This window comes from Petaurus breviceps, unplaced genomic scaffold, assembly GCF_028583685.1.
Source record: "Petaurus breviceps papuanus isolate PSGF00001 unplaced genomic scaffold, PetGlider_PUasm1.0 558, whole genome shotgun sequence".
Taxonomy (NCBI): Eukaryota; Metazoa; Chordata; class Mammalia; order Diprotodontia; family Petauridae; genus Petaurus; species Petaurus breviceps.
Window position 1 is genome coordinate 2,260,375 of NW_027186376.1, and position 18,991 is coordinate 2,279,365.

The 18,991-nt window shown below is 34.4% G+C and overlaps 1 protein-coding gene across 3 annotated transcripts in view; it reads left to right on the plus strand.

Annotated features, from left to right (window-relative positions):
- Nucleotides 1-18,991, plus strand: part of SLC2A13 (solute carrier family 2 member 13) — a 215,003-nt gene that overhangs the window by 178,244 nt on the left and 17,768 nt on the right. Inside the window, exon 10 of one of the 3 annotated variants that reach the window (XM_069102893.1) lies at nucleotides 9,358-15,969. The exons of 1 other annotated variant lie outside the window; for it this stretch is intronic. In XM_069102893.1, coding sequence (XP_068958994.1) covers nucleotides 9,358-9,584 — 227 coding nt within the window. In that variant the 3' untranslated portion in view covers nucleotides 9,585-15,969. Of the gene's footprint in view, nucleotides 1-3,898; nucleotides 5,623-9,357; nucleotides 15,970-18,991 lie in introns of those variants that run through there. One more of the 3 variants, XM_069102894.1, reaches the window with a different exon arrangement.

An 18,991-nucleotide genomic window follows, 5' to 3' on the forward strand; every position in this document is an offset into this window, starting at 1 on the left:
AAAAGAGGGAAAACAATGGAATTGAGAGGAGTTAAGGAAGACTATCTGGAGAAGGTAAGATTTTAATTGGGCCTTAAAGGAAACCAGGAAAGTTAGTAGAGTGGAGGAAGGAAAGCATTACAAGCTGGGGGAACAGGTAGGGAAAATGTCCAGAACCATAGGCTTGAGAGGCATATAATCTGCTTCTGTTATAATTTTTTTGTAGTTTGAAATTTAATGTTATGGTCACATGTCCATTTAGAATATGTCATGGAATATAGTGTTTCTGTGGGTTTAAGCTTGATTCCAGACTGCTTTCCAGTTTTTGTAGAAGTTTTTTTAATCAAATAGGCAGTTCTTTCCTAAGTAATTTATGTTTTTTACTTTACTGAACATTGGGTTACTGAGTTCTGTTGTTTCAGATTCTCCCTTGTCTTATCTGTTTCATTGGTCTGTCTTCATTTTTTAACCAAAGCTAGATGATTTTGATGACTGCTGCTTCATAATAGGCAATTTGAGGTCTAGAAGTGCTATTCCCCCTTAGTCCTTACCTCTTTTCATAATTTCCCTTTAAATTCTAAATCTTTTGTCTTTCTTAATGATTGTTTATATTTTCCCCAGTTCTATAAGGTATGCCATTGATTATTTGATTGGTATACATTTAAATTACAAATTAACTTTGGTATTATTATAATTTTATTATATTGGTATAACTTATCCATGAATACTGGACTTTCTTCGACTCTCCAAACTGCCCTTTACTTCTTTAAAGAGCAGTCTATAATGGAATCCATTCAAACTGTTTCTGTGCCTTTTTTGTGTTTTGAGTCAATTCCCAGACATTTTAGGCATCCTGAAGTCTCTTGGAATGGTATTTTCCTTTCTATTTTTGCCTCTTGGATTTTGTGGTTCTTATATAAAAAAGGAATTATTTTTGAGGGATTATTTTGTAATCCCCCAACTTTTCTGAAGCTATTGATTGTCTTAAAATTATCTTTGTTGATTCCCTAATACTTTCCAACTAAACCATCACATTATCACCAAATCTTTCCATATAGGAATGTAAACAGTTCAATTTTTAGAAGTCCCTTATGATTTCTCTTTCTTGTTTACCTTTTCATGCTCCTTTTGATTCTTGTATTTGAAAGTCAAAATTTCTATTCAGCTCTGGTCTTTTAATCAAAAACGCTTGAAAGTCTTCTATTTCACTGAATGTCCATTTTTCTCCCCTAAAGGATTCTACTCAGTTTTGCTGGGTAGGTGATTCTTGGTTTTAATCCGAGCTCCTTTTACCTACAGAATATTATATACCAAGTCCTCCAATCCCTTAATGTAGAAGCTTCTAAATCCTGTGTTATCTTGATTGTATTTCCACAATACTTGAATTGTTTCTTTCTGGCTGCTTGCAATATTTTTCTCTATGATCTGGGAACCCTGGAATTAGGCTACAATATTCCTAGGAGTTTTCCTTTTGTGATCTCTTTCATATTTTCCAATTTATTTATTTATTTTTAGTTTTTAACATTGATTTCCACAAGATTTTGAGTTACGAAATTTCTCCCCATCTTTCTCCTACCCACACCCAAAGATAGAGAGCCTACTGAATGCCCCTTCCCCAAATCTGTTCTCTCTTATATACTCCCCCATCACTACCCTAACTTTCTAGTAGGGCAAGATGGATTTCTATAGCCCAGTGTCTGTATTTCTTATTTCCCAGTTGCATGTAAAAAAAAAACAAAACAACTTTTTAGAAACATTTTTTTTAAACTTTGATTTCCAGATTGTTTCCCTTCTTTCTTCCTCATCCACTCCTACTGGGAAGACAAGCAAATCAATATAGGTTGTACATGTGTAGTTACGCAAATCGTTTCCATAGTAGTTATATTGTGAAAGACTAACTTTATTTCCCTCCATCCTATCCCACCCCCCACTTATTCTTTTTTCTACTTTGACTCTGTACTTTTCAAAAGTGTTTGCTTCTAACTCCCCTCTCCCCCAATCTGCCCTCCCTTCTATCATATCCCTCTTATCCCTTTACACCCTACTTTCCTGTAGGGTAAGATACCCAGTTGAGTGTGTATATGTTATTCCCTCTTTAAGCCAAATTCAATGAGAGAAAGGTTGACACATCCCCTTTCACTTTCCTGCTCTTCCTCTCCATTGTAACAGTTTTCTCTTGCCTCTTTAATATGAGATAATATACCCTATTATATTTCTCCCTTTCTCCTCCCAATATATTCCTCTCTCACCTGTTAATTTTATTTTTTAGATATCATCTCTTCATATTCAGCTAATCTCTATCTATGTATACATGTACACACATATACACACACATATTTATATATATACATATACACTTCTATATGTATATATGTACATATATACACAGATATGTATAGGAAGGTGTATGTGTGTACATATATATGTACATATATACATATATATGCATGTGTACATATACATATATATTCCCTTCAACTATCCTCATACTGAGAAAAGTCTCATGAGTTACAATTATCGTCTTTCCATATAAGAATGTAGACAGTTCAACTTTAATAAGTTCCTTATGATTTCTTTTTCCTGTTTACCTTCTCATGCTTTTCTTGCTTCTTGTATTTGAAAGTTAAATTTTCTCTTCAGCTCTGTTTTTTTTCATCAAGAATGCTTGAAAGTCCTCTATTTCATTGAATGACCACATTTTCCCCTGAAGCATTATACTCAGTTTTGCGGGGTAGGTGGTTCTTGGTTTTAATCATAGCTGCTTTGACCTTCAGAATATCATATTCCAAGACCATTGATCCCTTAATGTAGAAGCTACTAGATCTTGTGTTATCCTGATTGTGTTTCTACAATACTCAAATTGTTTCTTCCTGGCTGCTTGTAATATTTTCTCCTTGACCCAGGAACTCTGGAATTTGGCTATAATATTCCTCAGAGATTTTTTTGGGGGACCTCTTTTTGCTTTTTTTTTCTTTTTGCAGAGGAGAAGGAAGGGTAATTGGGGTTAAGTGACTTGCTCAAGGTCACATGGCTTATAAGTGTTAAGTGTCTAAGGTCAGATTTGAACTCAGGTCCTCCTGATCCCAGGGTCAGTGCTCTATTCACTGCACCACCTACCCACACCTTGGGATCTCTTTCATGAGGTGATTGGTGTATTCCCTGAATTTCTAGTTTACCCTCTGGTTCCAGAACATCAGGACAGATTTTCTTGATAATTTCTTGAAAGATGATGTCCAGTCTCTCTTTTTGATCATGGCTTTCAGTTAGTTCAATAATTTTTAAATTATCTCTCCTGGATCTCTTTTCCAGGTTAGATGTTCTTCCAATGAAATATCTGACATTGTCTTCTATTTTTTCATTTTTTGGTTTTGTTTTATCATTTATTTCTCATAAAATCATTAGCTTACATTTGCTCCATTCTAATTTTTAACGAATTGCTTTCTTCAGTGAGCTTTTGGACCTCTTTTCCATTTGGCCAATTCTGCTCTTTAAGGTATTCTTCTCCTCATTGGCCCCAGAACTTCTGAACCCCTGTTGCTGATACAACAGAAAGGGAAGGAGCTAATGACCATATATAAAGAGAAGCCTAAGCTGGGAGAGAGCAGAACTGAGAAGAGAGCACTTGTGGTGGCACAATTGAGAAGGAGAACTTTGTGTTTGTCTATTTTGTTTGTGTTCATTTTTGTTTGTGATACTTTGTTCAGAAACCCTGGGACCTTACTGGAAGCCCTGAAAGAGGATTTTCTTGTTGTCTGTTTACAAAAGTCCTGGAGGAGGGATTTGGAGATCCTGGGACTGTACTGATGATTTGTGTTAAGTTCTCAGACCTTGTATGTGGGTCTGTGTTGATTTTACAGAGAGATAGTGAATTGATAGTGATGCTGGCAATGTGAATGAATGTTGTTTTGGCTCTGTTAAGCTTTGTCTTACCAGAAACTGAAGGACTTGAGGTGGACTGGATACCATGAGCTTCAATATGGAATGGGAACTGGATGAGGAACTGGACAAGGAGCTGAGATCTGTCTACCTTTGAATCCAGGTGACAGTTGGGTAGATTCAGGAAGGAGCTGGGATTATGAAAGAAACCATGGAATCTGAGAGCCAGCCTTGAACCAAGATGAAAAGACCTCTTCTTTGGTACATGAAGCTGACTGAGAAGATCATGATTTACTTTGGCCTAGGGGTAGAGAAGTTTTACCTTTGTACTTTGTGTCCATTAAGGAAGTTTGCTCCTTAAGGATGATTGAGTTAAGGATGATTGGAAACTAATCTCCAATTAGGAAGAAAGAAGACTTTTTGACTGAGAGATTAAGACAATGTGACCTAGGGGTGGAGAACTTTGACCTTTGTTCTTTGTGTCCCTTAAGGAGGCTTGCTCCTTAAGGATGACTGAGTAAAAGACTTACAGAATGATATCTTTTGTTTAAAACTATGTTGTCACTTTGGTGAAAACTATGTGGACACTTCAGTGATAAGTTGTCATGTTATAACATTGTGAATGCTATACTTTGGTTTCCATGAATGTTCTGTCTTAGTTTATTACTGAATAAAGAGAGTTCACTATACTATGTAATCATAACCTTGAAGCTGTTCATAATAGCAGTCCTCTGGAAAGCTGCTCATGCTTGGCTTTACATTGGCTGAATGCCGAGGAGCTTGAACATCCTCATGCCCCAGTACTTAATTGGAAACTCCCCATAGCTCCGAGCCTGATTAGCTCTGGGCCAGGGCTCTATGTGCCTATTAATGGGCAGGGAAGGTTTTCAAATTCCCTCAACATTATACCCCCTTTTACTTATACCCTCACCCTTCACTCTAAAGATGACTCCTTTGTCCTCTCCCCCCTCCCTATTCCCCTACTATATATCTTTTGAATTTAGAAGACTTCTATACTGTTCTACATATATGTATCTCTATATATATGTAAACCCATTCCCAATGAAAGAAGGTTACCAGAACTACCAGCCTTCCTCCCCCATCTAATTCCTCCGTATCGATTCTTCCTTCTCTGAAGATGAACCCTGGTCATCTGTATTCCCATAATAGCTTTCTGTGGTTGGATTCTTTCTCCGTTGCCTATGCATTCTTTTTTTTTGTGTGGCAATAGCTTTATTTTTGTAATCACCTCTAGTCCTGGGGTATGTTGGATGATGGCTCTTGCCATAGACTTTACTTCTCTCCTCTAGCCTGGAGCCAAAGCCAAACTTTCAATCTCCTGTAAATGTCCACAGATAGGGGCTTTCTGCCTCACTGCTTCTGCACTCTCCAGGCAGGTGCTGGTTTCTTCTCGTACCTGCCACTCATCACAACCTAGCTTGGTCTGGTGTTCCTTGTCAGTAGAGGTTACCTTGATCTTCCCAGGCTCAGACACCCAACACCCCACACTATTTGGGGGTAAAAGTTCCTTTGATTGGGGCCAAGGCAGTCTCTCAAACCAACTGACCCCAGACCTTGCCACTTTTTTTTTCAAATGCTTTATTAACTTCTGATTTACATCATTCATTTCTGCCAGATTTTAAGCTACAAATTTTCTACCTATTTTTCCCTAGCCACCTCCCCAAAATAGCAGTCCTGCAGGATATCCCCTCCTCCAATCTGCTCTCTCTCATATTTTCTCCCATACCCCTTTAGAGTTTTCCAGTGGGTCTCTATGCCCCAGTGCCTGTGTATCTTATTTCCCAATTACATGTAAAATAGTATTAATAATAGTATATATTTAAACATCTGATTTTAAAACTTTGAATTCCAGAATCATTCCCTTCCTCTCTTGTCACCCAGCCTTACTGGGAAGATAAGCAGTTCAGTATAGGTTGTACATGTGTGGCTAATGCAAAACAATAACATAGTAGATGTATTGTAAAAGACTGACTATACTTCCCTCCCTCCTATCCCACCTCCCACTTGTTCTATTCTCTACTTTGATCCTGTCCCTTTTCAAAAGTAGGTGCTTCCAACTTCCCTCCCCCCAAGCCCACCCTCCCTTCCATCATCCCCCCTCTCATCCCCTTCCCCCTACTCTAGTAGGGTGAGATACCTTATTTAGTGTGTATTTCATTCCCTCCTGTGGCAGCAAGCACCCGAAGTATCCTCAGGGTTTGCTGCCAATACAGGTTCTTGGATCTGCTTTGTTAATGAAAGCAACTCAAAATGGGTTAACAAGCTTACTTTAATCAGTCAAACATATATCGTTTACCTTGTTCAGGGGAAAAAGGTCAGCATCCCGAACTTCAAAGTATGCAGGCAGAATTATCAAGACAGAAACGGATCAAGTAGACAGATTTCCAATTTGTCCAACCATTACATCCATACCCAATCAACATCTGGGTTTTAACATCTGGGTTTTCAAAGCCGGGGGGCTCTGGACAACGGCTTCCCAGAATCCATATCAAATCACAGAACACTTCTCAAAGTGAGCCCCAAAACAAAGTCTCACATCAGGGCTTATATAGCCTTCTCCTGGCTCAGAGAATGTAACAACCTTATTGACTCACTGGCCAATCAAGAAGTATCTACTGAAAAACAAGCCTCCCACCCCAGGCTCCAGGTGCACTTTAGCCTAGGGGCAGGGAAGATTCTACAAATTTACATTTCCATTACACCTCCTCAAGCCAAATTCAATGGGAATAAGGTTGACCCATTCCCTTTTGCCTTCCTATTCTTCCCCTCCATTGTAACCATTTTCCCTTGCCTCTTCTATATGACATAGTTTACCCCATTCTGTCTCTCCCCATCTCCTCTCATTATATTCCTCTCTCACCTCTTAATTTCACCTTTAAGTATCATCCCTTCCTATTAAATTGGTCCTGTGCTCTCTATCTATGTATACCTGTAAACATATGCCCATATGCCCATATATGTGTGTGTGTGTGTGTGTGTGTGTATATATATATATATATATATATATATTTCTATTCCCTTCAACTACTGAGAAAGGTTTCATCAGGTACAATTATCATTTTTCCATGTAGGAACATTAATAGTTCCACTTTGATAAGTTCCTTATGATTTCTTTTCCCTGTTTACCTTCTCATGCTTCTCTTGCTTCTTGTGTCTGAATGTCAAATTTTCTATTCAACTCTGTTTTTTTCATCAAGAATGTTTGAAAGTCCTCTGTTCCACTGAATGACCATATTTTCCCCTGAAACATGATACTCAGTTTTGCTGGGTAGGTGACTCTTGGTTTTAATCCCAGTTCCTTTGCTTTCCAGAATATCATATTCCAAGCCCTTTGATCCCTCAGTGTAGAAGCTTCCAGATCCTGGGTTATCCTGATTGTGTTTCCACAATATTCAAATTGTTTCTTCCTGACTGCTTGTAATATTCTCTCCTTGATGTGGGAATTTCAGAACCTGGCTGTAATATTCCTAGGCCTTTTCTTTTTGGGATCTTTTTCAGGAGGTGATCAGTAGAACTATATGATTTTTTACATACACATGCACACACGCACATACACACACACAGACACCCTTTCCCTGACATTCTTCCCATCTTCACTATGTGTGGGACAGAGATCACTACCAAAAAAAAAAATCAATGCAAAGACATAGATACCTGAAAGCAGAAATAAGCTTATTGCTTTCTTATGAGAAAAAGTACTGCCCCTGGTCAACCTAGTGGTGCTGGCCAAGAAAGTACAAATTGATTCTGGAAAGTAAGGTCCTTTTCTACCTTAACATGTGCTCCCCTCCCCAATATCTCCCCCTTTATCCCATTGGCTGGGCTTCAGGGGGCACAATCTATTTGCGTGAATCTTCCCAAACAACAAAGAACAAAGGACAAGGAAAGGCAGTGAACTGTGTTGCATTAATACAAAAACTATGAACCCTTTTGAGGAGGCTTCAATTCTGAGAAATCATCCCTCACAACTACACAATAGAATGCAGCTGAAGAGAATTAAAAACTATCTTATATTTTCATTTGTTATCAGCTACCAAAGCTTAGCAGTTCAACACCTGTTGCCTAACCTTCTATACCTCCCTGTACTGAGACAGCCTTGATCACCAACAGAATGTTGCTTGAAGCCTCCCCATCTTGGTAGAATATACCAGAGGTCATACTTCCTACTATAGCTATTGTGAAACCAAGGTCACTCTTGAGTCGTAATGAAACATTTGGGTTGGGCTTTTTATACAGATTTATTTTACTGCTGGGCAGCTGGGGTGGACTTGGAATTCAAATATAGCTTCAGACACTTACTACCTTCATGACCTTGGGCAAGTCATTCAATGTTGTTTGCTTCGTAAAATGAGCTGGAGAAGGAAATGGCAAACCATTCCAATATCTTTGCCACGAAAATCCCAAATAAGCTCATGAAGAGTTGGTGATGACTGAAATGACTTAACAAAATTGTATTGCTAGTGAGAAATCTCACTATGGAATGAGTTCCACTTTTTATGGCATTGAGGTTATGCTCTGTCTGCATATATAGCATGTTTAACTTAGCTAGTTAGCCTTGGCAAAGTGACATAGTGCTATCATGCACCTTGTGAGTGAACAAATACCTTAATTTTTCTCTATATAATTTCCTCTCTTGTAAAATAATATCAGATTAAGTTAAATAAATATCAAAGGTCCCTTCTAATTAAAAATTATATGATTCTATATTAACTTAATTATTTGAGTTGATCAGTTACTTTCCTTTAAAATGGTTCAACATGTTACATTCAGATACAACTTGATCTCTTAGGTTGACTTTGGCAACTCACAATCTTAATACCTATTTGTTTCCAAGTTAAACTTAATTCATAGTATATATAGAAATGCAGGTATAAACTTCTTTAGTCTCAGTTAAATTCCCTTACAAAGAGATATCAGTTTACCATTGTTTCAGGGCACCTGAAAACTGCTTCATCAGGGTGCTTAGTTTAATAATAAATATAGCAATAAAGGTAGCATTAAAAATAACCTAAAACAGCATAGCCATATTGTGTCACAGCTTAGCATTCTGGGTTTTTTCTTTGTTTTCATCATTGTGGATGGGCTTTAAGTAATGCACAATCAAAATCTAAATATGAAGAGAAGATGGACCATTGCTATAAAATCTTATCAGCTAGGCTTAGTATATAATTGCCTTCATAATATAACTTCGTGGAAGGGATATAGAGGCAGCTTAGGCATTCACAGCACTAGGACAACCCAGAGTAAACGAGGCATAGTTTTGGTTCCATAAAAAGATTCCTAGACTTTAGGTAAATTTCCTCTTTCTACCTCTCTCTGTCAGTCTCTCATTTTTATTGACTATTGCATATAAAAGAACAATATTAGGTGCTGATTAATAATAATACTATCCTTTTCCACTCAAAAATGGCCATAGAAAGCTGGCTATTTGTTAGAATTAAAACTTTAATTCATGACTATATGTATTGTTTTCAATTGCAGGAGTCTTCTTTCTCTATGCTGGATTTGCTGGTTTGGGACTCATTTTCATCTATGGTTGTCTTCCTGAGACCAAAGGGAGAAAACTGGAGGAAATTGAATCACTGTTTGAAAACAAATTATGTACATGTGGCACTTGGGATTCTGATGAAGGGAGATACATAGAATATATTCGGGTGAAGGGAAGCAACTATCATCTTTCTGACAATGATGCCTCTGATGTGGAATAGGTTTCAGCAGCTGATCTATATAAGCATTTTGAAGAAAGACTTCCAGGGGAAAAAGAATAGCTTTCGGTGACCTTATTGTCTTATGTCTGGTCTGGTTCTCCTTTTTTACAGTCTAGTTTTAAATACCTTCATAATTCTAAAACAATTGGAAAATAATGTGAGATAAATTTTATTTGGGAACAGAAATAAGAAAATTGATTCACAGATATCTAAATCTACCAATTCTTGGCCAAAATTTGGAAGTCTCTAGTCTAAAATGCATTTAGTCCTCGGACATCCTTATTTACTGACTAACATAACATTTGTGGCATAGCAAATAGAAAGTAATCTAAAACATTAAAATGTATTTTATTTCTACCTGAAGAGATTTTGGCTGCTCTATGTGGGGTGTTCCTCCCCAGAAATGCCATACATGAAATCTGTTTGATCAACCATAATTTACCTACTAATGGCCATTAATTAACAAAGTTTATTTAAAATTATGTCTAAGTACAAAAAGTCCCTTCTATAAAAAGGACACAGATATTCTTCTCACCATTATAATTTAGTAGAGTTTCTCTTTGAGGCCAAATCAAGTTTTAAGAGAAGATGCAATAAATTGATTCTGCATTTAGAACCTTTTGATGATAATTTTGCTTTCCTCAATTGGCACACATAAACTAATACTGTTTGATGAATGCATTTTATTTGCCATTATAAGATTAAAAGGGTTTTGACTGGACTCACCAAATAAACAGTAATTTAGGTACTCAATTGCAAACAGAAAATAAAACCAGATCACCAACCATTTCAGGAAATACTTTCTATGGTTGCTAAAAATACACATTAATAATCACCTCTGGCTTACTGATATTAATGTTCTGCTTATTTTTCTTTTATCAGCATTATGCAAATAGCTCCTAACAGATCTTCCCCCCATTAATTTAATCAAAATGATGACTTTTGAAACCATAATAAAAAAGTTAGTTATAACAAACAAGTTGGTTTTTAGTAACACGGATTTCCTTAAAAATGAATTCCCCCACCCTTGATTTATTATACTGACTAATTATACTGACCCAGATAGTATATTGCTACCTAATTGGGCATGTGAAATTTGACCACTACCTACTTCTCTGTTTTTATTCTTAAGGAATATGTTGGTTTTCGGTTTGTACACCTTCTACATTTTTCTCATGTTAAATTAAGAAAACAGATTTTTGTTTTTATGCCTGACTTAGCCTTTTCCTTTCCCAACCTAAAAATGAGATATTGGTTACTGCATAAGTTAATGGATGAGATGTATGTAACAACATATTTATGGCACAATTTTAAAATATATTTGTTTTGTCTTTAAATAATGTTAATTTCTCATCTCCATACGTAATTTGGGAAATTGTTCTTTTAAAAATAGTGCAACTACAAATTAACAATTTGAAAAGCCTGGATAATATTTACCTAACTGAAGTAGCATTTACAATTACTTGATTTTTAGCAAAGAAAATATATATTACAAACACTGGATGGGGCTAACGTTCAGTGCATTAGAGACTAGTAAAATCCCAGTTGAGATGAGACAATGTTATTTCTTTCACACTTGTATTTTTTCCTTGTTAGTTTGTGATAGCGCCATGAGACAGAGGTTTTCTTTTTTGTTTTTTACTGAATTTAGGACAGGACATTAGTCTGCTGTTGAATAGTAATCTTAACAGAGATAACCTAATATTTAAACAGACAATGGATAGATGTCACCTAGAAGTAAAAGTCTGACAATTATGTTTATTTGCCCCTAGGTTTGTTCATTTATCCCTAAACTCTTATTTCTATGGTTATGTCAAGGTCAGCCCAATGTGTATGCATACAACTGCATCTCAAATTACAATCTATTTGCAACTCCTTAGGAGCTTGTTATGATTACAAAGTACTGATGCATTTTTACAAAACAAAAACAAAAGTATGTTTTGGAAATAATTCAATTCAGTTCAATACATATTTGTCAAGGGCTAATTATGTGTAAGTTATTATGCTAGGCACTGCAGATACAAAGACAAAAATAAAATTGTAGAGGCAGCTAGGTGGCATAGTGAATAGAGCACCAGCCCTGGAGTCAGGAGGGCCTCAGTTCAAATCCAGCCTCAGACACTCAAGACAAATACTAGCCATGTGACCTTGGGCAAGTCACTTAACCCCAATTGCCCTCCAAAAAAAAAGCAAAAAATAAAAAATAAAATTTTCCCTGCCCTGAAGGAGTTTGCATTTTACTATTGGATAAAATATTTACGTAGGTAAATGCAAAGAAAAAAAGTCAAGACGGATGGAGTGGCAAGAACTGGGCCATGGGGATAAGAAAAGTTCAGGAAAGGCCTCATGTAGGACTTGAACTGTACCTTGAAAGAAGCTAAGGATTCTATGAGGGAGACCACTTGTGTGCAAAAGTAGGAAGTGTGAGATGCAATTTCACATCTGGGGATCATGGTGGACCAGTATAAACACAATGCTATTTTTATGCAGAAAACTGGTTTCTATCCACCTATAGGACAAATTTCTATCCTCTTTGTTTTACAAGTTCTCTTCATGGTTATTTATAATGAGGAACTGGCCAATCAAGTCCATTCTCCAAGTTAGTTTATATGTAGGTTAGGGTCCTGAATCTGAAAAAAAAATATCACATCATTTTGTGTAATAAAAATAATTAGAATCTTATTCTCATGTGAATATTTGTTTCAGTGGTCATATTAGCATTTGTTTTTTCTTTTCAGAAAAAAAGTAATTTAATGCAGAATTCTGTCCTCTTGATATTTTTTAACTTTTGTCTATGATAGTAAAGTAGAAAATCAGTCAGTTTTGGTATTATATGACGCTGAAAATCTGTAGTTATTCAGTGAATTCAGCTTATGTAGAAAACATATAAAGCATCTGACCTGTTTTCTTCTCAATTTTTCCTGACATGTCAAAATAACCACTTCAGTTTTTTCCAGTTTGTCTCTCTATATTGCCTTAATTATTTGCATTTGGCTTTGCTGAATCTTCAGTTATTTTATTACACAAACTGATTTGCCACTGTCCACCTATTTCAAAAGTTTGTTTAAAGGACATGAACAAATAGTAATATGCAATTACAAAATTTATTTCTCTTCCCTTAAGTCTAGAGGACTTGTACAAGAAGTTAGGATAGCTACAGGGTGTCTCTGTCACACAAATTTATGATCCCCATAAATGTTTAATCATTGTATGAGAAAGGAATTTTCTTAATTTAATAAATGGTAAATACAATAAACCAAGAGAGTTGAAAAAGTGTCAATTGAGACTATGATTCAGTTTCTTTACCATTAACATTCCATAACATAGCATATGTCCAGAAAATATTAAGATAAGAAAAAGTCCCATTACTCAAGTTAAGGGTCTCATCCTTAGGGCCATAAAGTAGGTCTCGACTGCCTAACCCTAACCCTCCAAGCTCACTCAGAGAGCAAAGACAAAGATGGGTTTGTTTGGAATTTACGATCTCAGGATGCCTATTTTAAATCCTACTTCCAGCATTATCTGGTCTCTGGGGTGGCTGACGCAGTAAAAAGGCCTTTTCAAAGTGAGGCAAAGCAGTCTGTTTAATTCAGACTTTGGCCAAAATATGATATTTAATGATTATCATCACTTTTCCCCAAAGCAGTGTATGTTTGAAACTTCCCACTTATCTAGACAGATAGATAAAAATGTAGTTGTTGAAATCAACAAATTAATTATTTTCTTATTTGTTACTGTCTCTGTACTTCCATCCCCACCCCTTTCTGGTGTTGTACTTAAGTCTTCCTTCTTTTTTTTTTTCCTGTTTATATAAAGGTAAAGAGAATATTCCACATATTTTTAAATACTAGACCAAGGCACAATATGAGAATTATCTGTAATTTCAAAATATAATAAATACCTGAAAAGTGAGCCTTACAAAATTAGAGTTTTGCTTTTTGATTCAGTGAAGATTTGTAGTATATGAAGAAAATTCAGTTTATATTTTACAGTATTTCTAAATATTATGCTTTTTTAGTTCTAAAAGAATGACAAACACTATATACTTGAGTGCATTCCATGTAAAAATGCCACAAATAATGTTGGTAGCATCTCAGCATCTTTTTCATATAATAAGATTTTGATTTATTAAATTAAAAATAATGTCTAAGCACAAAATCATTTTATTAATTTTTTTGAAAGAAAATGTAGATTTCCTTCTAAAGATGTTGCATACTTAATTCAGGTGCACTGTGCTTCAACTCAAGAAAAAATAAAATCCCTGCTATTTCAAATGTTATTGCTTTGAAACTACTTAGTTCAAATTTAGCTGCTTTGAAACTGATTGGAAAAGAGATAACATTGGATATATTTTAATAGAAATATTAGATTAGAACATAATGATATTTGAATTTTTGCTTCTGACAGTTATATTATTTGTTTAAAATCATAATTGCTTCTTGAATAATCATGCAGGAGATACTATAGTTTGTTCTATAGGTGGTCTCCTCAAAATTAGTTTGAAATATATTCACCAAGTGTTTTTATATCTTTTTCCTAAGTGATAATTTGTAAACTCTACACACCACAAAATATTTCTCTGTAACTTTATTTCACTCAGCGAACTTTATATGAGTATGTTTGATATAACAGGCCCTTTAAAATTATAAGAAAAAGGATAAATACATTGAGGCAAAGAATCATAAATGATTTTATCACCGTTTGAAATCTGTTATGTAGGGAAAATTGTCATCCAGGAAAAAGAAGTAAGTAGGTGCACATAAGTTTAGAAAAATGGTGAAACTTCATTTTAAAAACTCACAAATAAAAACACACTAAATGTACTCAAATACACAATTTGGGAAATGGAAACATTTGTTCATAATTTTTGTGTTAGTTTCTGAATGTTGTAATCAATTTTGCAGAAAATATTTAGAGCATTTAAAATTATAACAATGTTATGGGGAAAATTGTGAAGATATTTTCTCATGAGCCAACATTTTATGATTTTCAATTTGTAAAACGTATATCAAGATCTACCAAGTACTAAAAACACCCGTTGAAACAAATTTCTTATAACCAAATAAATCTCAATTTGTTGTAGTTGTTGCAAAGACTTTTGTGTATCATATACAAATATGTAACAGTAAGAGGGCAAAATATTTAATGGAAAGTGCAATTGCAGGTAACAGAGCTTATATGTAGCTGCTATCTATAAAAATGATTCCCAGTTGTTCTCTGGATTAATTACAAAGTCTTGTTTCGTGAACAGAAATATTGGTCTTTTAAAAATCAAGCTTCATAGCCTTTTGTACCCTAATGTCAAGATTAATTGATAATATAATTTAGGTTGTGGCAGTCTTTTGAATGTCAGAAAAATCAGCTGTTCTCTGATGTTAGTACTTTCTTGTCATTGTCTTCCAAAGGAGTAAAATGTGTAAAACGTTGAAAAACTTGTCATTATTAACTGTATAGTGAACTTAGGAAAGGAGCGCTCTAAGTGCCAATAATGATCACTGTGGTATTTTGTACCAGTGTTAATAACGTTCAAAATTATATCAGAGTATTTTATCCAAACAATTGCTACAAGTCTTTTACTTTTATTGAATATGTAATCTATGGGACTTGAGTAACTTGGCTTGTGTAATTTTCAATGTATTTGCTTATTTTGGTTTTATTTTTTCATACTTTGGTTTTAGATGGTTTGGTTCATGGTTGAAATTGTCACATCAATGTAGTCATGAATATGATTTACCTTATATTTTGATGGATCTGTGATTTCATCAATATGGATATTCCTTCCGCTGATGCAGAGTGTAAAATCAAGTAGCATATGATATTCTTAAAATAGAAAACCAAGGTTTCTTTATTTTATTATCTCTTTATATGGAAAAGACTGAAGAAAGTTGACATTTAAAATGAAAAGAGACGATAAATTGATATTATAAATGTCCAAATTGTTTTCCTAGGAATTTTTTGACTACTGCTTTTCTTTCTACAATATCTTTTAGATGTAACAATTACTCAGATTTATATTCCAAGTCTGTACTAGTCATTTAAAATCAATCAAAAATAGTTTTGTGCTATACTTAAGATATTTCAAAAAATATTTTAATTCCCAAGTGCATGCTCTATCATTGAACACTGACCATGTCATAGGAAATCTAATGTATTGCCAGACTTCATATTCAGAATATCTTTCAATAATGGTACATAGTTTCCACCTCCTTTATATTTATTCAAGTTTATATTCTATGTAAGTGTATATATCAAAGAATCTAAGTGATGTAAACTTAATTGTCTTGTGATATTTTGTTGAAGTTAAATCTTTACACAAAATTTAAATGTTTTAAAAGTGTCAGTGATGGAATTATGAATAAAAAATAAAAGTTTAAATAGTTTATTACATTTTTGGTATCGTTTCCTTTCTTCCATTCTTTCCAGGTATTGTGCATCTTAGAAGTTGGAGAATGTTCAAAATCTGGTAACATATTCCCATCCAATCTTTTATGAAATGCAAATCTGGCTCTCTATTACTTATGTGAAATTAAAATGGTTTCTAATTCTTTTGTGTGTGTATTTATATATTGTGTATACATGCATATACATATACACTTATATACAGTGGTTTGTTGGTAAATGTTTTCCAGCTGACTCTCTTGGGGGGAAAATATATGCACAATGCACTTTAAACATGTTATTTTATTTTTAATGGAATAAAACATGCATTTCCATGACATAGTATAATTTTTAAATAGATGATTGCACATAAAACTGCAAATTATTATGTACAACTTGTTATCCATTTAAATATATGATAAAGATTTTATGTAAATGTCTATTTTATTCCTTCCCCAAACCCTGCCCTAAAGATGGCTACCATTATGTAAAAATATGTATGTGTGTGTATCTATAGATATAAATATGGAAAATCATTCTATACATACCTCTATTTATTGGTTCCTTCTCTGGATGTAAATAACTCTTCATATGTCCTTTGTAGTTGATTTGGGTATGGTCAAAATTACTTATTCACTCAAAGTTGTTCTTTAAACAATATTGCTGTCACTGTACAATGTTGTCTTGGTTCTGCTCATTTTGCTTTTCTTTATTTCATGCCAATCTATCCGTGTTTTTCTATGACCGTCGAGCTCATCATTTCTTATAGCACAGTATTATTTCATCAAAATCATCTACCACAACTTGGTCAGCTATTCCATAGTTGATGGACATTCTCACAGTCCCCAGTTCTTTGACACCACAAAGAGAGCTATTAGAAATATTTTAGAATATATATATTTTTCTTTTTCCCCTAATTATCTTTGGAAATAGAGCTAATAGTGGTATTGCTGGGTCAGAGGGTATAGGCAGTTTAATAAAGTTTTTGACATAATTCCTGATTGCTCTCCAAAATGGTTGGATCAGTTGAAATTCCACCAACAATGAATTAGTGTCCCAATTTTTCCACATGACCTTCAAACTTCAATCATTTCAGTCAATCTGATAGATGTAAAATGATATCTCAAGGTTGTTCTAATTTGCATTTCTCTAATCAATAATGATTTGGAGAATTTTTTCATAAGTTGTTTTGATTTCTTCATTGGAAAACCACCATTTGGCCACTTGTCAATTAGGGAACATTCACTCTGAGCCAGGAGCCTCCTTCCCCTCCCCCCCAAATAATGTAACTATTTCTGAGGGTCTTCCCCTGCCAGTTTGATTTTTTTTTTAATTAAAGGGGCCATCCCTCAAAGAGGCCTAGTCATTGAATGGGCATTGCCTCACTCAAAATGAGAACTTGAAAAGACCTTATCTTAAAAGGATCAAGGTCTCCCACTGCATCCTGGGCCATCTCAGTGATCCTGATGACTATCTGGCCACTGGACCCAGATGGCTCTGAAGGAGAAAGTGAGGTTGCTTACATCCTGCAGCCCTCCCTCACTCAAATAAAAGTCAGTTGCAAGTCATATTAATGTCCTCTTGGAGAATGAAGGACAAACCACAATTGGGGAATGACTCATATTCTTACAGACAAAGTTCTTTATATATTTGAGAAACAGTATATACATTTTCCCCCAAATTTTCTGCCTTCGTCTGATCTTGGCTACATTTGGTTTATTTGAAAAAACCTTTTTAAATTAATGTAATAAAAATTATGCATTTTACACCTCACTTTGCCCTCTATTTCTTGCTTACTCACAAATTGTTCACCTAACCATAAATATGATAAGTATTATGTTCCATGTACTCAAATTTTCTTGTAATATCTCTTAGTATGTCTAGTTTATGTATCCATTTTGATCTTATCTTGGTAAATGGTATGCAGATATTGGTCTACATCTAATTTCTTTCAGACTGCTTTCTAGTTTTCCAACAATTTTCCCAAATAATGAATTCTTATCCCCAAATCTTAAGTCTTTACACTTGTAAAATACAAGGTTGATACGTTTATTTGCTGCTGCAAATTGCACATCTGCTCTCTTCCACCTTTCTATTTTTTAGCCAGATAGTTTTGATAATCACTACCTTATAATATAGTTTAAGATCCGGTACTGCTAAACCTCCTTCCTTTACATTTTTTTCCATAAATTCTTTCAATATTCTTGATTTTTTGTTCTTCCAAATGAATTTTATTATTTGTTAGTTCAAAAAAGATTTTTTTTTGGTAATTTAATTGAGATGGCATTGAATAAGTTTAGGTAAAATTGTCATTCTATTATATTGGCTCTGCCCACTCAGGAATTAATTTTTCTCAAATTATTTAAATCTGACTGTACTTTTATTTTAAAGAAAGGGTTTTGTTTTCATATAATTCCTGTTTTTTTTTTTGGCAGGTGTACTCCCAGGTCTTTTATATTGTCTAGCATTATTTTAAATGGGGTATCTCTTACTATCTCTTCTTCCAGGGTTTTGTTTGTGATATATAGGAATGCCAATGATTTATGTCAATTTACTTTATATTCTGTTACTCTGCTAAAACTATTAATTGTTTCAACTAACTTTCTAATTGAGTCTTTGGGATTTTTTAAGTATATCAACATCTTCAAAAAGGGATAGTCTTATTGCCTTATTTCTTATTCTGATTCCTTCTCTTTCTTTTTCTTCTCATTGCTATTGCTAGGATTTCCAACAGAATATTGAGTCATGTTGATGACAGTGGGCACCCTTGTTTCACACCTGATCTTACTGTGAAGATTTCTAGTTCTTTCCTATTACAAATAATGCTTGCTGATGGTTTAAAATAGATCCATTAAAAAATCAATTTAAGGAAAAATCCATTTATACCTATAGTTTCAAGTTTTTTTTTTTTAACAGAAATGAGTATTGTACTTTACCAAAAGCTTTTTCTGCATCTATGTGATTTTAAAAACTTTTATTCTTGATATAATCAATTATGTTAATGGTTTTCCTTATGTTAAACTACCCCT